Genomic DNA, 17,529 nt, shown 5'->3' on the forward strand with positions numbered 1-17,529 from the left:
ACCCCAAACATACATTTAGAGGCATCGTTAAATCACAAATTATACAGTTTCATAGGATTTCCTCCTGCAAACAGGACCTGGGAAAAGCAATTCAAACATTATTTCAGGCACTCAGACAGAGAGGTTACTCTAAACAATATCTCAGAACCATAAAAAACAGCACCTTGGGGGCCCTCTCTCCCATTCAACCTACACACTCACATAACACAAGTCTGTCAATCACTCTTTTGGACCCCAACCTCCATTATAGAGGTTCCAGAGACATTTCCAAATCCTCCGCTTCCCCTGATTTCAACCCTAAACCCTAACCCCAACCCTAACCCCTAACCCTAACCCCTACCCTAACCCCAACCCCAAACCCACCCCTCTAACACTAACCCTAAAATTGATAGCTTATACACTAACATGAATACAGCAACTGGAGTACAGACAGTTAGAAATATTTTCCATGCACACCCAGATAGCAATAGATCAGACAATTAAATATTACAATTATTAGAAATCAGCCTCACACACAATGACTTTATATTTAATGATAAGCACTACTTACAGGTGGAGGGAACAGCTAGGGGCAAGAAATTTGCCACGGCATATGCAAACTTTTACATTGCTGAATGGGAGAGAGAGGCATTGGCCAAGTGCCCACATCAACCTACAATCTATTACAGACTTCTAGACGACATTATAGCCTCACGATATCCAACTATTCACTGAATTAATTAGCATTCTCAACAGTCACCACTCACTAAAGTTTATTTCAAACCAACAGATACACATGCTTTACTCCACAAACACAGTTATCACCCCAAACATACATTTAGAGGCATCGTTAAATCACAAATTATACAGTTTCATAGGATTTCCTCCTGCAAACAGGACCTGGGAAAAGCAATTCAAACATTATTTCAGGCACTCAGACAGAGAGGTTACTCTAAACAATATCTCAGAACCATAAAAAACAGCACCTTGGGGGCCCTCTCTCCCATTCAACCTACACACTCACATAACACAAGTCTGTCAATCACTCTTTTGGACCCCAACCTCCATTATAGAGGTTCCAGAGACATTTCCAAATCCTCCGCTTCCCCTGATTTCAACCCTGACCACAACCCTAACCTTAACCCTTACCCTAATTCGGGTTCGTATCCTGCTCCTGTCCATAACCATAATCCAACCACTAACGCTAACCCTAACCAAAACCCCACCGCTAACCCTACCCCTAATCCTAATCATAACCCTCCTAGAACAGATTTTGAAATTGACCCCCCTCGGAACCACAATCTTCTTTCCTCCTCTCATTCCCCTTCTGAGCAGCAGACAATCCTCATCCCCCTAGTTACTACATTCTCACATAGGATCAGACCGTTACATCAGGTGTTCAAACACAATTTTTCCATCAACCAACAGGCATACACACCCCTCCAGCCGTATAGAATAATCTCAGCATTTAGGAGGAATAAGAGCCTCAAAGACATCCTCATCCAAGCTAAATACAGTACCAAGCCCCCAACCACCAAAATGACCCACTTCAGACCAAGAAAATGCATTTCAAACTCATACAGCAAGACCTCCACTCCAGTTTTAGACTCCATTTCACTCTACACTCCAAATGTCATATGTGTATAATCACTTGCACATTTGACAAAAAACACTACATTGGGGAAACCCAGTATACAATAGAAAATAGACTTAAACAGCATTCTATACAATAACAAACGGGCCCATTTACACACAGAACTAGTGACTCATTTCCAGGATCACCCCATCACTTACCTCAATATATCAGGATTACAGTCGTGTTCTGGGTGGACCAGTTACACCAACTTGCAGCGGAGGACACAAATCACTGGAAACAACAAAAAAAAAAGTTTCAGGACCCGTATCTCCCATTCCCCAAGTGGACGCAAACACGGCAAAAATCTACCGCATACACAGGATCCCAAATGGACAAAAACGCGATGGTAAGCGGGACAAAGTAGTAAGCCACCACAAGACCTCAAAACTCACAATTTCCATTTTCGAAAGATAAAGTTCATTATAAACATACCAGCTGCGTGCTTGCAGACGCGATAAAGACACGCAGGTTAAAATATCAAAACAAAATATGTGACCAATGGCATTAAATTGGGGACAGGCCGAAAAGCTTGAAACACATATGGCAATTTAGCGAGTTAACCCGCTAGCTAATTTGTCCTGTGATATAAACATTGCGTTATTGTTTTACCTGAATTACACAAATTCCTCTACTCCGACAATTAATCCACACATAAAACGGTCAACTGAATCGTTTCTAGTCATCCCTCCATCTTCATCTTTGAATTTATATGGTAATTGTCATCATCACAAATCAGTTCTTCAATCAACCACGTGAGTGAGGAGATATCACGTGCATAGAAAGAAATCCCAGGGGGGACACGACCCCCTATCCTTGGAAAAATATGATTTCCCCCCCCAATATATCACTGTAAACATATCTATGTAATTTCAATAATATGAATGAACGCAATGAAAGCACTTATGCTGATGATAGACACTTAATAGCGCGTTTTTAAGTTTCAAAAGATTGCGACCCCCGCCCTTTGCCTCACAATGGTTTGATCCACTGCAGGTCATTAGTTTTGTTGGAAGCGACGACCAGCAGCTAACTAACTACCAGCAAACCATCGCTAGCGGTCTTCAGCGCGGAAAGCTCTCGCCAGTTCGAACAACGCGACTCTAACCAGAGCATAGCGGACCTATTATTATTTATTTTTTTATCCCCGGATTACCAGCGGATTCCCACCGCAAACGGAACATTTTCAGCTGGGTCTTCACAACTAGCTAACTGCAACCCCGGATGATTACTCCTGGCTAGCGTTTCCATCCATTTAGCTTTGAAGCTAGCCCGGCCAGAGCCCATGTGCTACCACCGAAGCATACTCCTGGGCTACAATATCCGGACCCACGACCGGTCTATCGATGTCACCGCATGAAGAGGTATAAACAGACTCAGCCCATCGCGACGTCCCCAAAGGCTAACTTTCTAGCCCTTGCTATCTCCTTGCTTGCTAATTCGGCCTGCTAACTGCTAGCTTGTTTAGCCCCGGTCCGCTAACTACCTTGTTAAGCCCCGGCCTACTAACTGTTAGCTTGTTAGCACAGGCCTGCTAACCGTCTGACTCAACGCGTCCCAACCACTCACCGGACCAAATATTTACTTTAGAACACATTGAAGAACCTCCAGAAGCTAACTAGCTACAAGCTATTTAGTCATTGTTAGCCACTGCTAGCGGCCTTTACCTTCTGCACAGCCAGCCAGTTTTCTTAACCTGGATAATACTCGCCAGTCATGCTTCTCTGCCCCGCCCACCGCTGGCCCCTGGACACTGATCACGTGGCTACATAGCTGATGCATGCTGGACTGTCCATCAATCACGGTACTCCATTTTGCTTGTTTATGTTTTATCTCTCGGCCCCAGCCGCACTCACGTGGTAATTTCGCTTAATTTGCAAAGAAATCCACATTAAGGACTATAAATGTGATGAAATATGACATTAACACCTTTAGCCAACCGCATTTTTTTTTTTACTACAGAGGCTACCCGAACTGTGTAATTTAACAACATCTGTAGATCGCTAGCTACTGTAGCTATAGTATGCTGCATGCTGTGGGCAGGCAAGTTAGCATTGTCTATCAAATATTTTTCTGACAGAAATGGATAATATTCGATGTGTATATATATATATATATATATATATAGCAAAGAAATGAAAATAATCAACTAGTAAAATGTGGTGATTTATGACAATAACTCGTCTAGCCAACCGAATTGTTTGACTACAGGAGTTACCCGAACTGTGTAATTTAACAACATCTGTAAATCGCTAGCTACTGTAAACAAGGTTTACAAAAACGCAAAAGTTTATTTGACTGCTAACAACCCTATAAAACCTTAGCTAACATCTATATCAACTCAAACTTGGAATTGTATACTGTTTAATTGTCTATTTATCTTCGTTTTTTGATGGCATGCGTCTGAAGTGTATGTAGTTGGATGCATTGTATGATATGTGACAACATGATTGTCATTGGGGCAAACGTGGCTTTCTATGATTTTAACTAAACTGAATTTAACTGCATATGAGCTAATAATCAACCTAACCCGGCACCCCCCTCCACACCACTGATATCGTTCTATACCCCCCCCCCCCCTCACTGCTGTCCTCCTCCTAGCAGACTTATCAAGCAAACGTAAGTTCCTTTATATGTATCTAATACTGTTATGCTGTTACTTGTCACTGCACTCCTCAGTCATGATAATAGTATTTTTCTTGCCTCCTAAGATGGAAAATCCTACTTTCCGGTTCACGCCTTCACAGGAGTTGGTCCTCAAGGCCACACCGCAGGCAGTTAAAGTGGCCGCTGACGGCCCCCCTGCTTCTGGTGCCCAGGGCCCTCCTGTGAGGGCTAAGAAGTGGGAGGAAGTGGAAGCAGAGGCTCGAGCCCGTGTCGTCTCCTAGGGAGGTGACCCCGTTGCAGAGATGGTCGTCCTAAGCCGGTGCACGGTTCAGTTCGGCAAGTACCGGGGTCAGATCTTCAAGTGGATGATGGAGAACGACGTGGGCTACATGATGCACCTGGTAACGGTGCATCAGAAGGAGAGGGAGCGAGAGCGCAGTGTTTCCCAGCATCCCCTGATGGCCAACAAGGACGCCTTGACTCGCACGCCTATCCGGCCTTCGCTGAGATGGTCAGGTTCAACCGGGCACATGAGGAAGCTAAAGTCCTGTCCTCCCAGCCAGGTGAGTTTGTTTAATTCTTCTCATTGTATGTAAGATGTAACTCTTTTGCTCTGACAGTTAATTGGTTCACGTGCTGATTTCAGGCCAGGAGGGCAAGGCCCTTGTCGGCATTGGGAAGTACAAGTGGGACACGCTGCAGGACCTGTATGAGGCTACGGGTGCAGACAGGATAAAGTAAGGGGCGAGCGTCTTTTGTGTTTTCTATGTTCATGTCAGTGTTTTTTATGCACCATTTTACATCTGAAATGTTCCCTCTGCTGTGTCTCACACAGATATGTCAGGAGCATGAGGACGCAGACACCCCGTTATCCTGGGAGTGCGATGGCAGCCTTGATTGATTACATTCAGCGCAGAGACCAGGAGGGGGTAGCTGCTGTGGCCGGGCACGCCGCAGCCAACACCATCCCCGCCAGTAACACCCGGCCCAACAGTGCGGCTTACGTAAGTGTTACATATCTTAAAGGAAAATATAATTCTACTTGTTCCACACAGTTGGAAATGGTGACATATTTGCTGTTTTGTTTTCAAAGGCCTCTTGGTCCTGCGATCTCTGCGTTCCTTTCAAGGCGCTCTCTCGCCCCAGGTGAACTGCAGGCGAAGATGAAGAAACTCATTGCTTCTCAGCCTGCAGTTCAAGGTGAGTGTCTAGTTTCACATGTAAGATAAAAATAAAAATGTTTCGATAAGCTGTGTAGCTCACAATCCTTTCTCTCTCCACGTGATATAGGGGTGTCTTTCCCTCGACCAGCACTGCCACCAACCGATATATCAGACGCAGAGCTGGTCAAAGCAGCTGCTGACATAGACACATGTATGTTTTTACATCACTATTAATTGACATAGGACATTTGATAATTATTCAGTTCAAGTTTTTGCTGACATCTATTAGTGTTTTAAATATTTTTCCCTATCATCAGCCCAAGGAAATGTATTGGTAAGAGTCATCTGGGTTTTAGAGGAGAGTCACTGCATGTATGCACTATTAATTATCTTACCTTGCCACTGTAGCTGTCATCCTGTATGTTGTGGCTGTCATCCTGTCATCATGTAGCTGTCATCCTGTATGACTTTCTATTTTCCATTTTAATCACTAATTTCATGTAAGTTTTACACTCAAACTTGACCAACACTCATTTAATTATTTTGTTACATCCTATCACTGATTGATATTCATCTGGGCATGTTGGAATTGTGCTATTAACTTTCTCTGTTCATTCATGGAAGCATTTATTCATTCATTTAACCTATTTATTTCTGTGTCACTGCAAAAGCCGTATCCCTACAGCTCCACCCATCGCTCCCTCGGCCTCTGCCTCCAAATGACCGAGCCCCGGTCCCTGCCCCGGTTCCTGACCCGGCCCCTGCTCCTGCCCTACTAGGGCGGAGCGAAGAGGAGGATTTGCCCCGGCAGTCCTTCCTGCCTCCAAGGCCCGCCTCAGAAAGTGCTGAGGTAAATTCATCAACTGTAATTACTCCACATTGTTAAGATATTAAACATTGGACACAGTTGTCTTGTCTCCTGCATACTCTCTCCCTGTCTGTTTCTCTGAAACATTACCATCCCTTCTCCCCCATCACTCTCTCCTCTCACTCAGCTGCTGCTTCCAGAGAGTTGGCGTTCATCTCTCACCAAGGAGCAGCAGCAGTGGATCGGCCGCACGCTGTTCACCAGGAACAGCTTTGGGAGGTCGACACTCACCACTGACCTGGTCACGTGGTGGAACCCTCCCCAACCACGGCCGATCTACAATCAGCCACCCGCATCCCCCGACCCCTTCTTCGCATGTCAGCTGTTCCTTTGGATGCCCGTACGTATATGGGCATACAAGCTGGCATGTCCCCAGTCTGGGTGCAGAGGCACACTGTGCAAGGCTGGGCTCTACAAGACCATCCGGAGGGTCTTGGACATCGACCGCTGGTATCTCATGGCCACTGAGTACCTGGAATGCGGCCGGTGTAAGAAGAAGGTCGCGGGGAGGTCACGGGACCTTGTCAGTCAGCTGGACGCTCGGCATCGCTGCCAGTTTCCAGCAATATTGACATACAAGTAAGTTCACAAGGTTTTGTTAGTTAGTAATGAAGTTAAATGAATGCATGTCATTCATATGCTTTCTCTCACTCTCACACTCACTCTCACTCACTCTCTCGGCTGTCCTGTGACCTGCGGGTTGTGAGGATGCTGAGGTCGCGCACTTTGGGGACCAGTGAGTCACAGACCTACAGCAAGCTGTGTGAAAGTCACAGCGAGTCCTTGATGCGTAGTTGTATACGGTACCTCGGGGAGTGCAAGCAGTTTCTGGCATTGGGCGGCAGTTCACTGATCCACCGGAGATGCCCCCGGTGCCCTCACCCGTCTGGCTTCTGACAGTCTACAGCCATGACGTGCTATCGCGGCTGGACGAGGTGAAGGCCAGGGTCACCTCCGTCTTTGGGTCCATCTTAAAGATGGACTCTACCAAGAAGGTGAGTTTTCACTTAAAAATGTGAAGATGAGTCATGTCTTATTTATTTTTATATCTATATTTAAATAATGTCTTTACCTTTCTGTCTTTGTGTGTTTGTCTCCAGGTGACTAAAAAGCTTGCGGGTACCGCTGCAGACACAGCCGCCTGGGTTACCAACGTCGGTAACGAGCATGGGCAGGTCCTCGTCAGTGTCCTCACTGCCGGTGAGGGCGAGGGCCTGCTCCCCATGGCGGCTGGTCTCATGGAACGGTACCGGCTCGCCGGGGTGGCGCCCCCCCCAGCTCATGTACGTGGACCGAGACTGCTGCTCCAGCTTTGGCGGATCAAAGACAGCTGCCATGTACAATGACTGGGACCAGCTGGTGGTTCGGCTGGACATCTGACACCTGATGCGGCGGTTCGCGTCAGGTGTCACCTCTGAGAGCCACCAGCTCTACGGTCCCTTCATGCGGCAGCTGTCAGCCTGCATCTTTGAGTGGGATGCAGGCGATGTCTGCCGACTGCTGGAGGCCAAGAGGTCTGAGCTGGAGGGGAAGCACGGGATGGTCGGCCTCACCGAGGCAGAGGTTTCGAGGAAGATCGGCAGGAAGGAGATTGCTGTCGGCGTCGTACGCGTGGAGCCGCGGAGACCGAAGTCCTTCTCCTCGAGACCTTCAACAGCGAGAAGGGGGTCGACACCCTGGGCATCCCGTTGCTGGACTCCATCCGCATCCAGGCGATCTGGAAAGAGCAGAGGCGCCACCTCCACTGCATACAGGACCCACCCGGTGTACAGCTGTACACCGAGACCGGCAAAATCACCAAGGGCGGCGTGATGTTGCCGGTTTATCGCTGCGCACGGGGCTCCACATCCTTGGAGTCATTCCATCTCCACCTCAACCGGTTCATCCCAGGTAATTGTCATTGTGGAGCTTAAAGTAATGCTTATTGTTTAATGTTAACAGCAACAGCTCTCCCACCCTAATCGTGCATTGTTCTCTCAGGTACCAGGGCAAATGCAATGCATTTCCAGGCATTCCTGTTGGATGGACTGATGAGGTGGAACGAGGACCGTGCGCAGGCAGCAGTGGAGGGGAAGAACAGGAAGCCCCTGCTCTCCTACAGTGGCTACCTGCAGCACATCCTTAACCTTAGCAGCAAAAGGGTGCTTGGCAAGGAACAGGTTAAGGACTACACCAAGCCTAGCGAGTACACAGGTAAGTCAAGTAAGAGAATGAACATTTACATCAGTTGCATTAATTACATCCCATTAACACTTCTCTACTCTGCTTTTTATTTTATAGGGGAACTCCTCGGAGTGGAGTACCTGTACTCGCAGACTGGCAGAGTGCTGCAGGATGTCAGCGGGGACCCTGACCTTCCGGAAGAGCAGCTGTCGAGCAGCTCGACGAGGGCTTTCAGGAGGAGGATGTAGACCAGACAGTCCACATCCCTCATGTCCCTCGTGTGAGCGCCCCGTCCTCCAGCTCGGCGGCACCTCTGTCAGGGGAACCCGCTGACGCACCCAGGTCTGGGCCATCGAGTCCCACCGCCCCTGAAGACGGAAGCTCTCCTGAGGCCCCTGGTCGACACAGTTCTCCTCACCCTGACCACTCCTCTGATTCAGAGGTAATTATACTTGACCTTTTGTGTTGGTAAAAAAAATACATGCTATTGCAACAATTCAGAGACTGGCGGATTAATACTTTTCTGTGGTTGATCATTGTTTATTTGCAAGCAAAAATATATAACCGTGAGCTTGCAGTTCCTACAACTTCCACACGATGTCGCCAATAACGTCATTTTCGTTGACAAAAATCCTTTGTGTAATGACAAATACGTTTTTGTAAACAAATGACGTTATTGGCTACATCGTGTGGAAGTTGTAGGAACTGCAAGCTCACGGTTATATATTTTTGCTTGCAATAAACAATGATCAACCACAGAAAAGTATTAATCCGCCAGTGTAATGACAAATCATTACACAAAGGATTTTTGTCAGCACAAATGACGTTATTGGCGACATCGTGTGGAAGTTGTAGGAACTGCAAGCTCACGGTTATATATTTTTGCTTGCAATAAACAATTCAGAGACTGGCGGATTAATACTTTTCTGTGGTTGATCATTGTTTATTGCAAGCATCCTTAACCTTAGCAGCAAAAGGGTGCTTGGCAAGGAACAGGTTAAGGACTACACCAAGCCTAGCGAGTACACAGTTAAGTCAAGTAAGAGAATGAACATTTACATCAGTTGCATTAATTACATCCCATTAACACTTCTCTACTCTGCTTTTTATTTTATAGGGGAACTCCTCGGAGTGGAGTACCTGTACTCGCAGACTGGCAGAGTGCTGCAGGATGTCAGCGGGGACCCTGACCTTCCGGAAGAGCAGCTGTCGAGCAGCTCGACGAGGGCTTTCAGGAGGAGGATGTAGACCAGACAGTCCACATCCCTCATGTCCCTCGTGTGAGCGCCCCGTCCTCCAGCTCGGCGGCACCTCTGTCAGGGGAACCCGCTGACGCACCCAGGTCTGGGCCATCCAGTCCCACGGCCCCTGAAGACGGAAGCTCTCCTGAGGCCCCTGGTCGACACAGTTCTCCTCACCCTGACCACTCCTCTGATTCAGAGGTAATTATACTTGACCTTTTGTGTTGGTAAAAAAAATACATGCTATTGCAACAATTCAGAGACTGGCGGATTAATACTTTTCTGTGGTTGATCATTGTTTATTTGCAAGCAAAAATATATAACCGTGAGCTTGCAGTTCCTACAACTTCCACACGATGTCGCCAATAACGTCATTTTCGTTGACAAAAATCCTTTGTGTAATGACAAATACGTTTTTGTAAACAAATGACGTTATTGGCTACATCGTGTGGAAGTTGTAGGAACTGCAAGCTCACGGTTATATATTTTTGCTTGCAATAAACAATGATCAACCACAGAAAAGTATTAATCCGCCAGTGTAATGACAAATCATTACACAAAGGATTTTTGTCAGCACAAATGACGTTATTGGCGACATCGTGTGGAAGTTGTAGGAACTGCAAGCTCACGGTTATATATTTTTGCTTGCAATAAACAATTCAGAGACTGGCGGATTAATACTTTTCTGTGGTTGATCATTGTTTATTGCAAGCATCCTTAACCTTAGCAGCAAAAGGGTGCTTGGCAAGGAACAGGTTAAGGACTACACCAAGCCTAGCGAGTACACAGTTAAGTCAAGTAAGAGAATGAACATTTACATCAGTTGCATTAATTACATCCCATTAACACTTCTCTACTCTGCTTTTTATTTTATAGGGGAACTCCTCGGAGTGGAGTACCTGTACTCGCAGACTGGCAGAGTGCTGCAGGATGTCAGCGGGGACCCTGACCTTCCGGAAGAGCAGCTGTCGAGCAGCTCGACGAGGGCTTTCAGGAGGAGGATGTAGACCAGACAGTCCACATCCCTCATGTCCCTCGTGTGAGCGCCCCGTCCTCCAGCTCGGCGGCACCTCTGTCAGGGGAACCCGCTGACGCACCCAGGTCTGGGCCATCCAGTCCCACGGCCCCTGAAGACGGAAGCTCTCCTGAGGCCCCTGGTCGACACAGTTCTCCTCACCCTGACCACTCCTCTGATTCAGAGGTAATTATACTTGACCTTTTGTGTTGGTAAAAAAAATACATGCTATTGCAACAATTCAGAGACTGGCGGATTAATACTTTTCTGTGGTTGATCATTGTTTATTTGCAAGCAAAAATATATAACCGTGAGCTTGCAGTTCCTACAACTTCCACACGATGTCGCCAATAACGTCATTTTCGTTGACAAAAATCCTTTGTGTAATGACAAATACGTTTTTGTAAACAAATGACGTTATTGGCTACATCGTGTGGAAGTTGTAGGAACTGCAAGCTCACGGTTATATATTTTTGCTTGCAATAAACAATGATCAACCACAGAAAAGTATTAATCCGCCAGTGTAATGACAAATCATTACACAAAGGATTTTTGTCAGCACAAATGACGTTATTGGCGACATCGTGTGGAAGTTGTAGGAACTGCAAGCTCACGGTTATATATTTTTGCTTGCAATAAACAATTCAGAGACTGGCGGATTAATACTTTTCTGTGGTTGATCATTGTTTATTGCAAGCATCCTTAACCTTAGCAGCAAAAGGGTGCTTGGCAAGGAACAGGTTAAGGACTACACCAAGCCTAGCGAGTACACAGGTAAGTCAAGTAAGAGAATGAACATTTACATCAGTTGCATTAATTACATCCCATTAACACTTCTCTACTCTGCTTTTTATTTTATAGGGGAACTCCTCGGAGTGGAGTACCTGTACTCGCAGACTGGCAGAGTGCTGCAGGATGTCAGCGGGGACCCTGACCTTCCGGAAGAGCAGCTCGACGAGGAGGACGTAACTATTTTATTTTCCTGCCTCTACATTAAATGCATATGAACGTTAGGCGATGGCTATCATTTTTCAATCTTCTCTAATTATTTATCTCCTTTTTCAGTTGCCTTCTCGGACTCAACGCGGCCCTGCAAATTGGCAAATACAAATAGGGTTTGTGGGCTATACTCAGCCTTGTCTCAGGATGGTGAGTTGGTGGTTGAAGATATCCCTCTAGTGGTGTGGGCTGTGCTTTGGCAAAGTGGGTGGGGTTTCCTGTTTGGCCCTGTCCCCGGGGTGTCCTCGGATGGGGCCACAGTGTCTCCTGACCCCTCCTGTCTCAGCCTCCAGTATTTATGCTGCAGTAGTTTGTGTCGGGGGGCTAGGGTCAGTTTGTTATATCTGGAGTACTTCTTCCTGTCCTCTGTGAATTTAAGTGTGCTTTCTCTCTTTCTTTCTCTCTCGGAGAACCTGACATGATGACTCCTTGCTGTCCCCAGACCACCTGGCCGTGCTGCTACTCCAGTGCACTCCGCAGGTTAGAGACTTGGCTACGGGCTTGCATGGGCCAAGAGAGCCTGAATGGCATAGTTGTCTGTAATGTACATAAAGACAGGCTAGTCTCGAGGGAAAATATCTGCCAGCAATTTGTTGGATCCATTGAACCCCGCAAACATATGTTCGGTTCTTTTGTTCAGTAGTGGTTCTCAACCTTTTTTTGGGATACTGGAACCACTGCATATAAGGTTTTGAGCAGTCCTCAGTCCACATGGTATGTAAAGTTAGTGGAAATCTTGTGGTACTGAATACATTCATTATACTTTTTAATTTCACGGACCCCTAGGTGTCCATGGACGATGTAGTTTGGTCCTATACGGTTTGAATGGAATAGAGGAGATTTCACGTTGTAACTTTTATGTTGCAGTTTTTGTACATGAGTTGTTGTATTTTGGTACTGTCAACACAAAGCACCTAGCAATGTATTGGGGATGTGTGTTTTACCTTGCTCCTGTGTAGAAAGAACAACTTGTCAGATGCATTGGAGACTGATGTGTTCCTGTCCTGTCTTTTCACAATACTATTGCAGATCAACATAAAGCCTAAAATACAGCCGTGGTGTCGCTCTTCATTTCTTGGTTTTCCTGTGGTATAAGAAACCTGCTACTCTTTGGCATATGATTGTTGTCAATAAGTGTGTTAGCTAGCATACACCGATGTAATTGTCACTTAAGCCAGTTGAGTATAAGTTGTCAGTTGTCTTCGACAACCATCAATATCGTTAAGCCCTGCACAACTAACGTGCTGTTTCCCATTTAACAACAGCAACAGAAATAAGAGTTGCTCAACTGGGAAAAATGGCTGATGTGATTTACCCGGATCACTGGATGCGTGTGAGTTTGGGTGAGTGTAACCGATGTGAAATGGCCAGCATCGCCTAATGTAAATAATGTGTGTACAATGTTTTAAACATAACTGTTCAAACTAGATGATAGTAGGTACACTTGTGGACAATTTTCAGCAGGTTGCAGCAATTGAACTACAGAAGTAACCACTTTTCAACAAAACGTCTAAAATCGTGTTTGGTTGCACTGGAAGTACATTTTATACAGAACTGTTCAAACTAGATGATAGTAGGTACACTTGTGGACAATTTTCAGCAAATTGCAGCAATTGAACTACAGAAATAACCACTTTTCCACAAAACAAGGTCTAAAATCGTGTTTGGTTGCACTGGAAGTACATTTTATACAGAGCTGTTCAAACTAGATGATAGTAGGTACACTTGTGGACAATTTTCAGCAAATTGCAGCAATTGAACTACAGAAATAACCACTTTTCCACAAAACAAGGTCTAAAATCGTGTTTGGTTGCACTGGAAGTACATTTTATACAGAACTGTTCAAACTAGATGATAGTAGGTACACTTGTGGACAATTTTCAGCAAGTTGCAGCAATTGAACTACAGAAATAACCACTTTTCCACAAAACAAGGTCTAAAATCGTGTTTGGTTGCACTGGAAGTACATTTTACATACAGAACTGTTCAAACTAGATGATAGTAGGTACACTTGTGGACAATTTTCAGCAAATTGCAGCAATTGAACTACAGAAATAACCACTTTTCCTCAACTAGGTCTAAAATCGTGTTTGGTTGCACTGGAAGTACATTTTACACAGAACTTTTCAAACTAGATGATAGTAGGTACACTTGTGGACAATTTTCAGCAAATTGCAGCAATTGAACTACAGAAATAACCACTTTTCCTCAAAACAAGGTCTAAAATCGTGTTTGGTTGCACTAGAAGTACATTTTACACAGAACTTTTCAAACTAGATGATAGTAGGTACACTTGTGGACAATTTTCAGCAAATTGCAGCAATTGAACTACAGAAATAACTACTTTTCCACAAAACAAGGTCTAAAATCGTGTTTGGTTGCACTGGAAGTACATTTTATACAGAGCTGTTCAAACTAGATGATAGTAGGTACACTTGTGGACAATTTTCAGCAGGTTGCAGCAATTGAACTACAGAAATAACAACTTTTCGATAAAACAAGGTCTAAAATCGTGTTTGGTTGCACTGGAAGTACATTTTATACAGAACTGTTCAAACTAGATGATAGTAGGTACACTTGTGGACAATTTTCAGCAGGTTTCAGCAATTTAACTACAAATATAACCACTTTTCCATAAAACAAGGTCTAAAATCGTGTTTGGTTGCACTGGAAGTACATTTTATACAGAACTGTTCAAACTAGATGATAGTAGGTACACTTGTGGACAATTTTCAGCAAATTGCAGCAATTGAACTTCAGAAATAACCACTTTTCCACATAACAAGGTCTAAAATCGTGTTTGGTTGCACTGGAAGTACATTTTATACAGAACTGTTCAAACTAGATGATAGTAGGTACACTTGTGGACAATTTTCAGCAAATTGCAGCAATTGAACTTCAGAAATAACCACTTTTCCACATAACAAGGTCTAAAATCGTGTTTGGTTGCACTGGAAGTACATTTTATACAGAACTGTTCAAACTAGATGATAGTAGGTACACTTGTGGACAATTTTCAGCAAATTGCAGCAATTGAACTTCAGAAATAACCACTTTTCCTCAAAACAAGGTCTAAAATCGTGTTTGGTTGCACTGGAAGTACATTTTATACAGAACTGTTCAAACTAGATGATAGTAGGTACACTTGTGGACAATTTTCAGCAAATTGCAGCAATTGAACTACAGAAATAACCACTTTTCCTCAAAACAAGGTCTAAAATCGTGTTTGGTTGCACTGGAAGTACATTTTATACAGAACTGTTCAAACTAGATGATAGTAGGTACACTTGTGGACAATTTTCAGCAAATTGCAGCAATTGAACTACAGAAATAACCACTTTTCCTCAAAACAAGGTCTAAAATCGTGTTTGGTTGCACTGGAAGTACATTTTATACAGAACTGTTCAAACTAGATGATAGTAGGTACACTTGTGGACAATTTTCAGCAAATTGCAGCAATTGAACTTCAGAAATAACCACTTTTCCTCAAAACAAGGTCTAAAATCGTGTTTGGTTGCACTGGAAGTACATTTTATACAGAACTGTTCAAACTAGATGATAGTAGGTACACTTGTGGACAATTTTCAGCAAATTGCAGCAATTGAACTACAGAAATAACCACTTTTCCACAAAACAAGGTCTAAAATCGTGTTTGGTTGCACTGGAAGTACATTTTATATACAGAACTGTTCAAACTAGATGATAGTAGGTACACTTGTGGACAATTTTCAGCAAATTGCAGCAATTGAACTACAGAAATAACCACTTTTCCACAAAACAAGGTCTAAAATCGTGTTTGGTTGCACTGGAAGTACATTTTATACAGAACTGTTCAAACTAGATGATAGTAGGTACACTTGTGGACAATTTTCAGCAAATTGCAGCAATTGAACTACAGAAATAACCACTTTTCCACAAAACAAGGTCTAAAATCGTGTTTGGTTGCACTGGAAGTACATTTTATATACAGAACTGTTCAAACTAGATGATAGTAGGTACACTTGTGGACAATTTTCAGCAAATTGCAGCAATTGAACTACAGAAATAACCACTTTTCCTCAAAACAAGGTCTAAAATCGTGTTTGGTTGCACTGGAAGTACATTTTACACAGAACTTTTCAAACTAGATGATAGTAGGTACACTTGTGGACAATTTTCAGCAGATTGCAGCAATTGAACTACAGAAATAACCACTTTTCCTCAAAACAAGGTCTAAAATCGTGTTTGGTTGCACTGGAAGTACATTTTATACAGAACTGTTCAAACTAGATGATAGTAGGTACACTTGTGGACAATTTTCAGCATTGCAGCAATTGAACTACAGAAATAACTACTTTTCCACAAAATAGGGTCTTCAAATCGTGTTTGGTTGCACTGGAAGTACATTTTATACAGAACTGTTCAAACTAGATGATAGTAGGTACACTTGTGGACAATTTTCAGCAAATTGCAGCAATTGAACTTCAGAAATAACCACTTTTCCTCAAAACAGATGATAGTAGGTACACTTGTGGACAATTTTCAGCAAATTGCAGCAATTGAACTACAGAAATAACTACTTTTCCACAAAACAAGGTCTAAAATCGTGTTTGGTTGCACTGGAAGTACATTTTATACAGAACTGTTCAAACTAGATGATAGTAGGTACACTTGTGGACAATTTTCAGCAAATTGCAGCAATTGAACTACAGAAATAACCACTTTTCCACAAAACAAGGTCTAAAATCGTGTTTGGTTGCACTGGAAGTACATTTTATACAGAACTGTTCAAACTAGATGATAGTAGGTACACTTGTGGACAATTTTCAGCAAATTGCAGCAATTGAACTTCAGAAATAACCACTTTTCCTCAAAACAGATGATAGTAGGTACACTTGTGGACAATTTTCAGCAAATTGCAGCAATTGAACTACAGAAATAACTACTTTTCCTCAAAACAAGGTCTAAAATCGTGTTTGGTTGCACTGGAAGTACATTTTATACAGAACTGTTCAAACTAGATGATAGTAGGTACACTTGTGGACAATTTTCAGCAAATTGCAGCAATTGAACTACAGAAATAACTACTTTTCCACAAAATAGGGTCTAAAATCGTGTTTGGTTGCACTGGAAGTACATTTTATACAGAACTGTTCAAACTAGATGATAGTAGGTACACTTGTGGACAATTTTCAGCAAATTGCAGCAATTGAACTACAGAAATAACTACTTTTCCACAAAATAGGGTCTAAAATCGTGTTTGGTTGCACTGGAAGTACATTTTATACAGAACTGTTCAAACTAGATGATAGTAGGTACACTTGTGGACAATTTTCAGCAGGTTGCAGCAATTTAACTACAGAAATAACCACTTTTCCTTAAAACAAGGTCTAAAATCGTGTTTGGTTGCACTGGAAGTACATTTTATACAGAACTGTTCAAACTAGATGATAGTAGGTACACTTGTGGACAATTTTCAGCAAATTGCAGCAATTGAACTACAGAAATAACTACTTTTCCACAAAATAGGGTCTAAAATCGTGTTTGGTTGCACTGGAAGTACATTTTATACAGAACTGTTCAAACTAGATGATAGTAGGTACACTTGTGGACAATTTTCAGCAGGTTGCAGCAATTTAACTACAGAAATAACCACTTTTCCTTAAAACAAGGTCTAAAATCGTGTTTGGTTGCACTGGAAGTACATTTTATACAGAACTGTTCAAACTAGATGATAGTAGGTACACTTGTGGACAATTTTCAGCAAATTGCAGCAATTGAACTACAGAAATAACCACTTTTCCACAAAACAAGGTCTAAAATCGTGTTTGGTTGCACTGGAAGTACATTTTATACAGAACTGTTCAAACTAGATGATAGTA

At 43.4% G+C, this 17,529-nt stretch overlaps 1 protein-coding gene, 1 long non-coding RNA gene and 1 pseudogene across 6 annotated transcripts; 2 read left to right on the forward strand and 1 right to left on the reverse strand.

Moving 5' to 3' along the window:
- Positions 1–1,285: 1,285 nt before the first annotated feature.
- LOC149972447 (uncharacterized) lies at positions 1,286–2,511 on the reverse strand. The gene is made up of 2 exons (XR_016490842.1): positions 2,225–2,511; positions 1,286–1,846 (listed from the first exon to the last, which is right to left on the reverse strand). It is a non-coding gene; the product is annotated as an uncharacterized LOC149972447 (long non-coding RNA).
- An 80-nt stretch (positions 2,512–2,591) lies between these two features.
- Positions 2,592–7,251, forward strand: LOC149972448 (uncharacterized). Of its 4 annotated transcripts, none has more exons than XR_016490839.1 (6): positions 2,592–2,976; positions 4,324–4,782; positions 4,866–4,956; positions 5,055–5,223; positions 5,313–5,419; positions 5,510–5,783. XR_016490839.1 is itself a non-coding variant. In XM_090216505.1 (6 exons), the coding sequence occupies exons 2-6, from the start codon at positions 5,383–5,385 to the stop codon at positions 7,145–7,147; spliced, it is 942 nt and encodes a 313-aa protein (XP_090072631.1). In that variant the 5' UTR covers positions 5,055–5,223; positions 5,313–5,382; the 3' UTR covers positions 7,148–7,251. The 4 variants fall into 4 exon arrangements, 2 of the variants coding, with proteins under 2 accessions (XP_090072631.1, XP_090072632.1); XR_016490840.1 differs by having other exon boundaries at positions 2,612–3,416; XM_090216505.1 differs by lacking the exons at positions 2,592–2,976; positions 4,324–4,782; positions 4,866–4,956 and adding exons at positions 6,054–6,232; positions 6,378–6,829; positions 6,958–7,251 and having other exon boundaries at positions 5,510–5,593.
- A 385-nt stretch (positions 7,252–7,636) lies between these two features.
- On the forward strand, positions 7,637–12,720 carry LOC110506844 (uncharacterized; annotated as a pseudogene). Its single transcript, XR_016490841.1, has 8 exons — positions 7,637–8,140; positions 8,231–8,443; positions 8,531–8,855; positions 9,531–9,855; positions 10,531–10,855; positions 11,531–11,634; positions 11,735–11,818; positions 12,079–12,720. The product of XR_016490841.1 is annotated as an uncharacterized LOC110506844 (transcript).
- The last annotated feature ends 4,809 nt before the right edge of the window (positions 12,721–17,529 follow it).

This window comes from Oncorhynchus mykiss, chromosome 23 (genome assembly GCF_057628025.1).
Source record: "Oncorhynchus mykiss isolate SJ-2025 chromosome 23, ASM5762802v1, whole genome shotgun sequence".
In the NCBI taxonomy this organism is placed as follows: domain Eukaryota; kingdom Metazoa; phylum Chordata; class Actinopteri; order Salmoniformes; family Salmonidae; genus Oncorhynchus; species Oncorhynchus mykiss.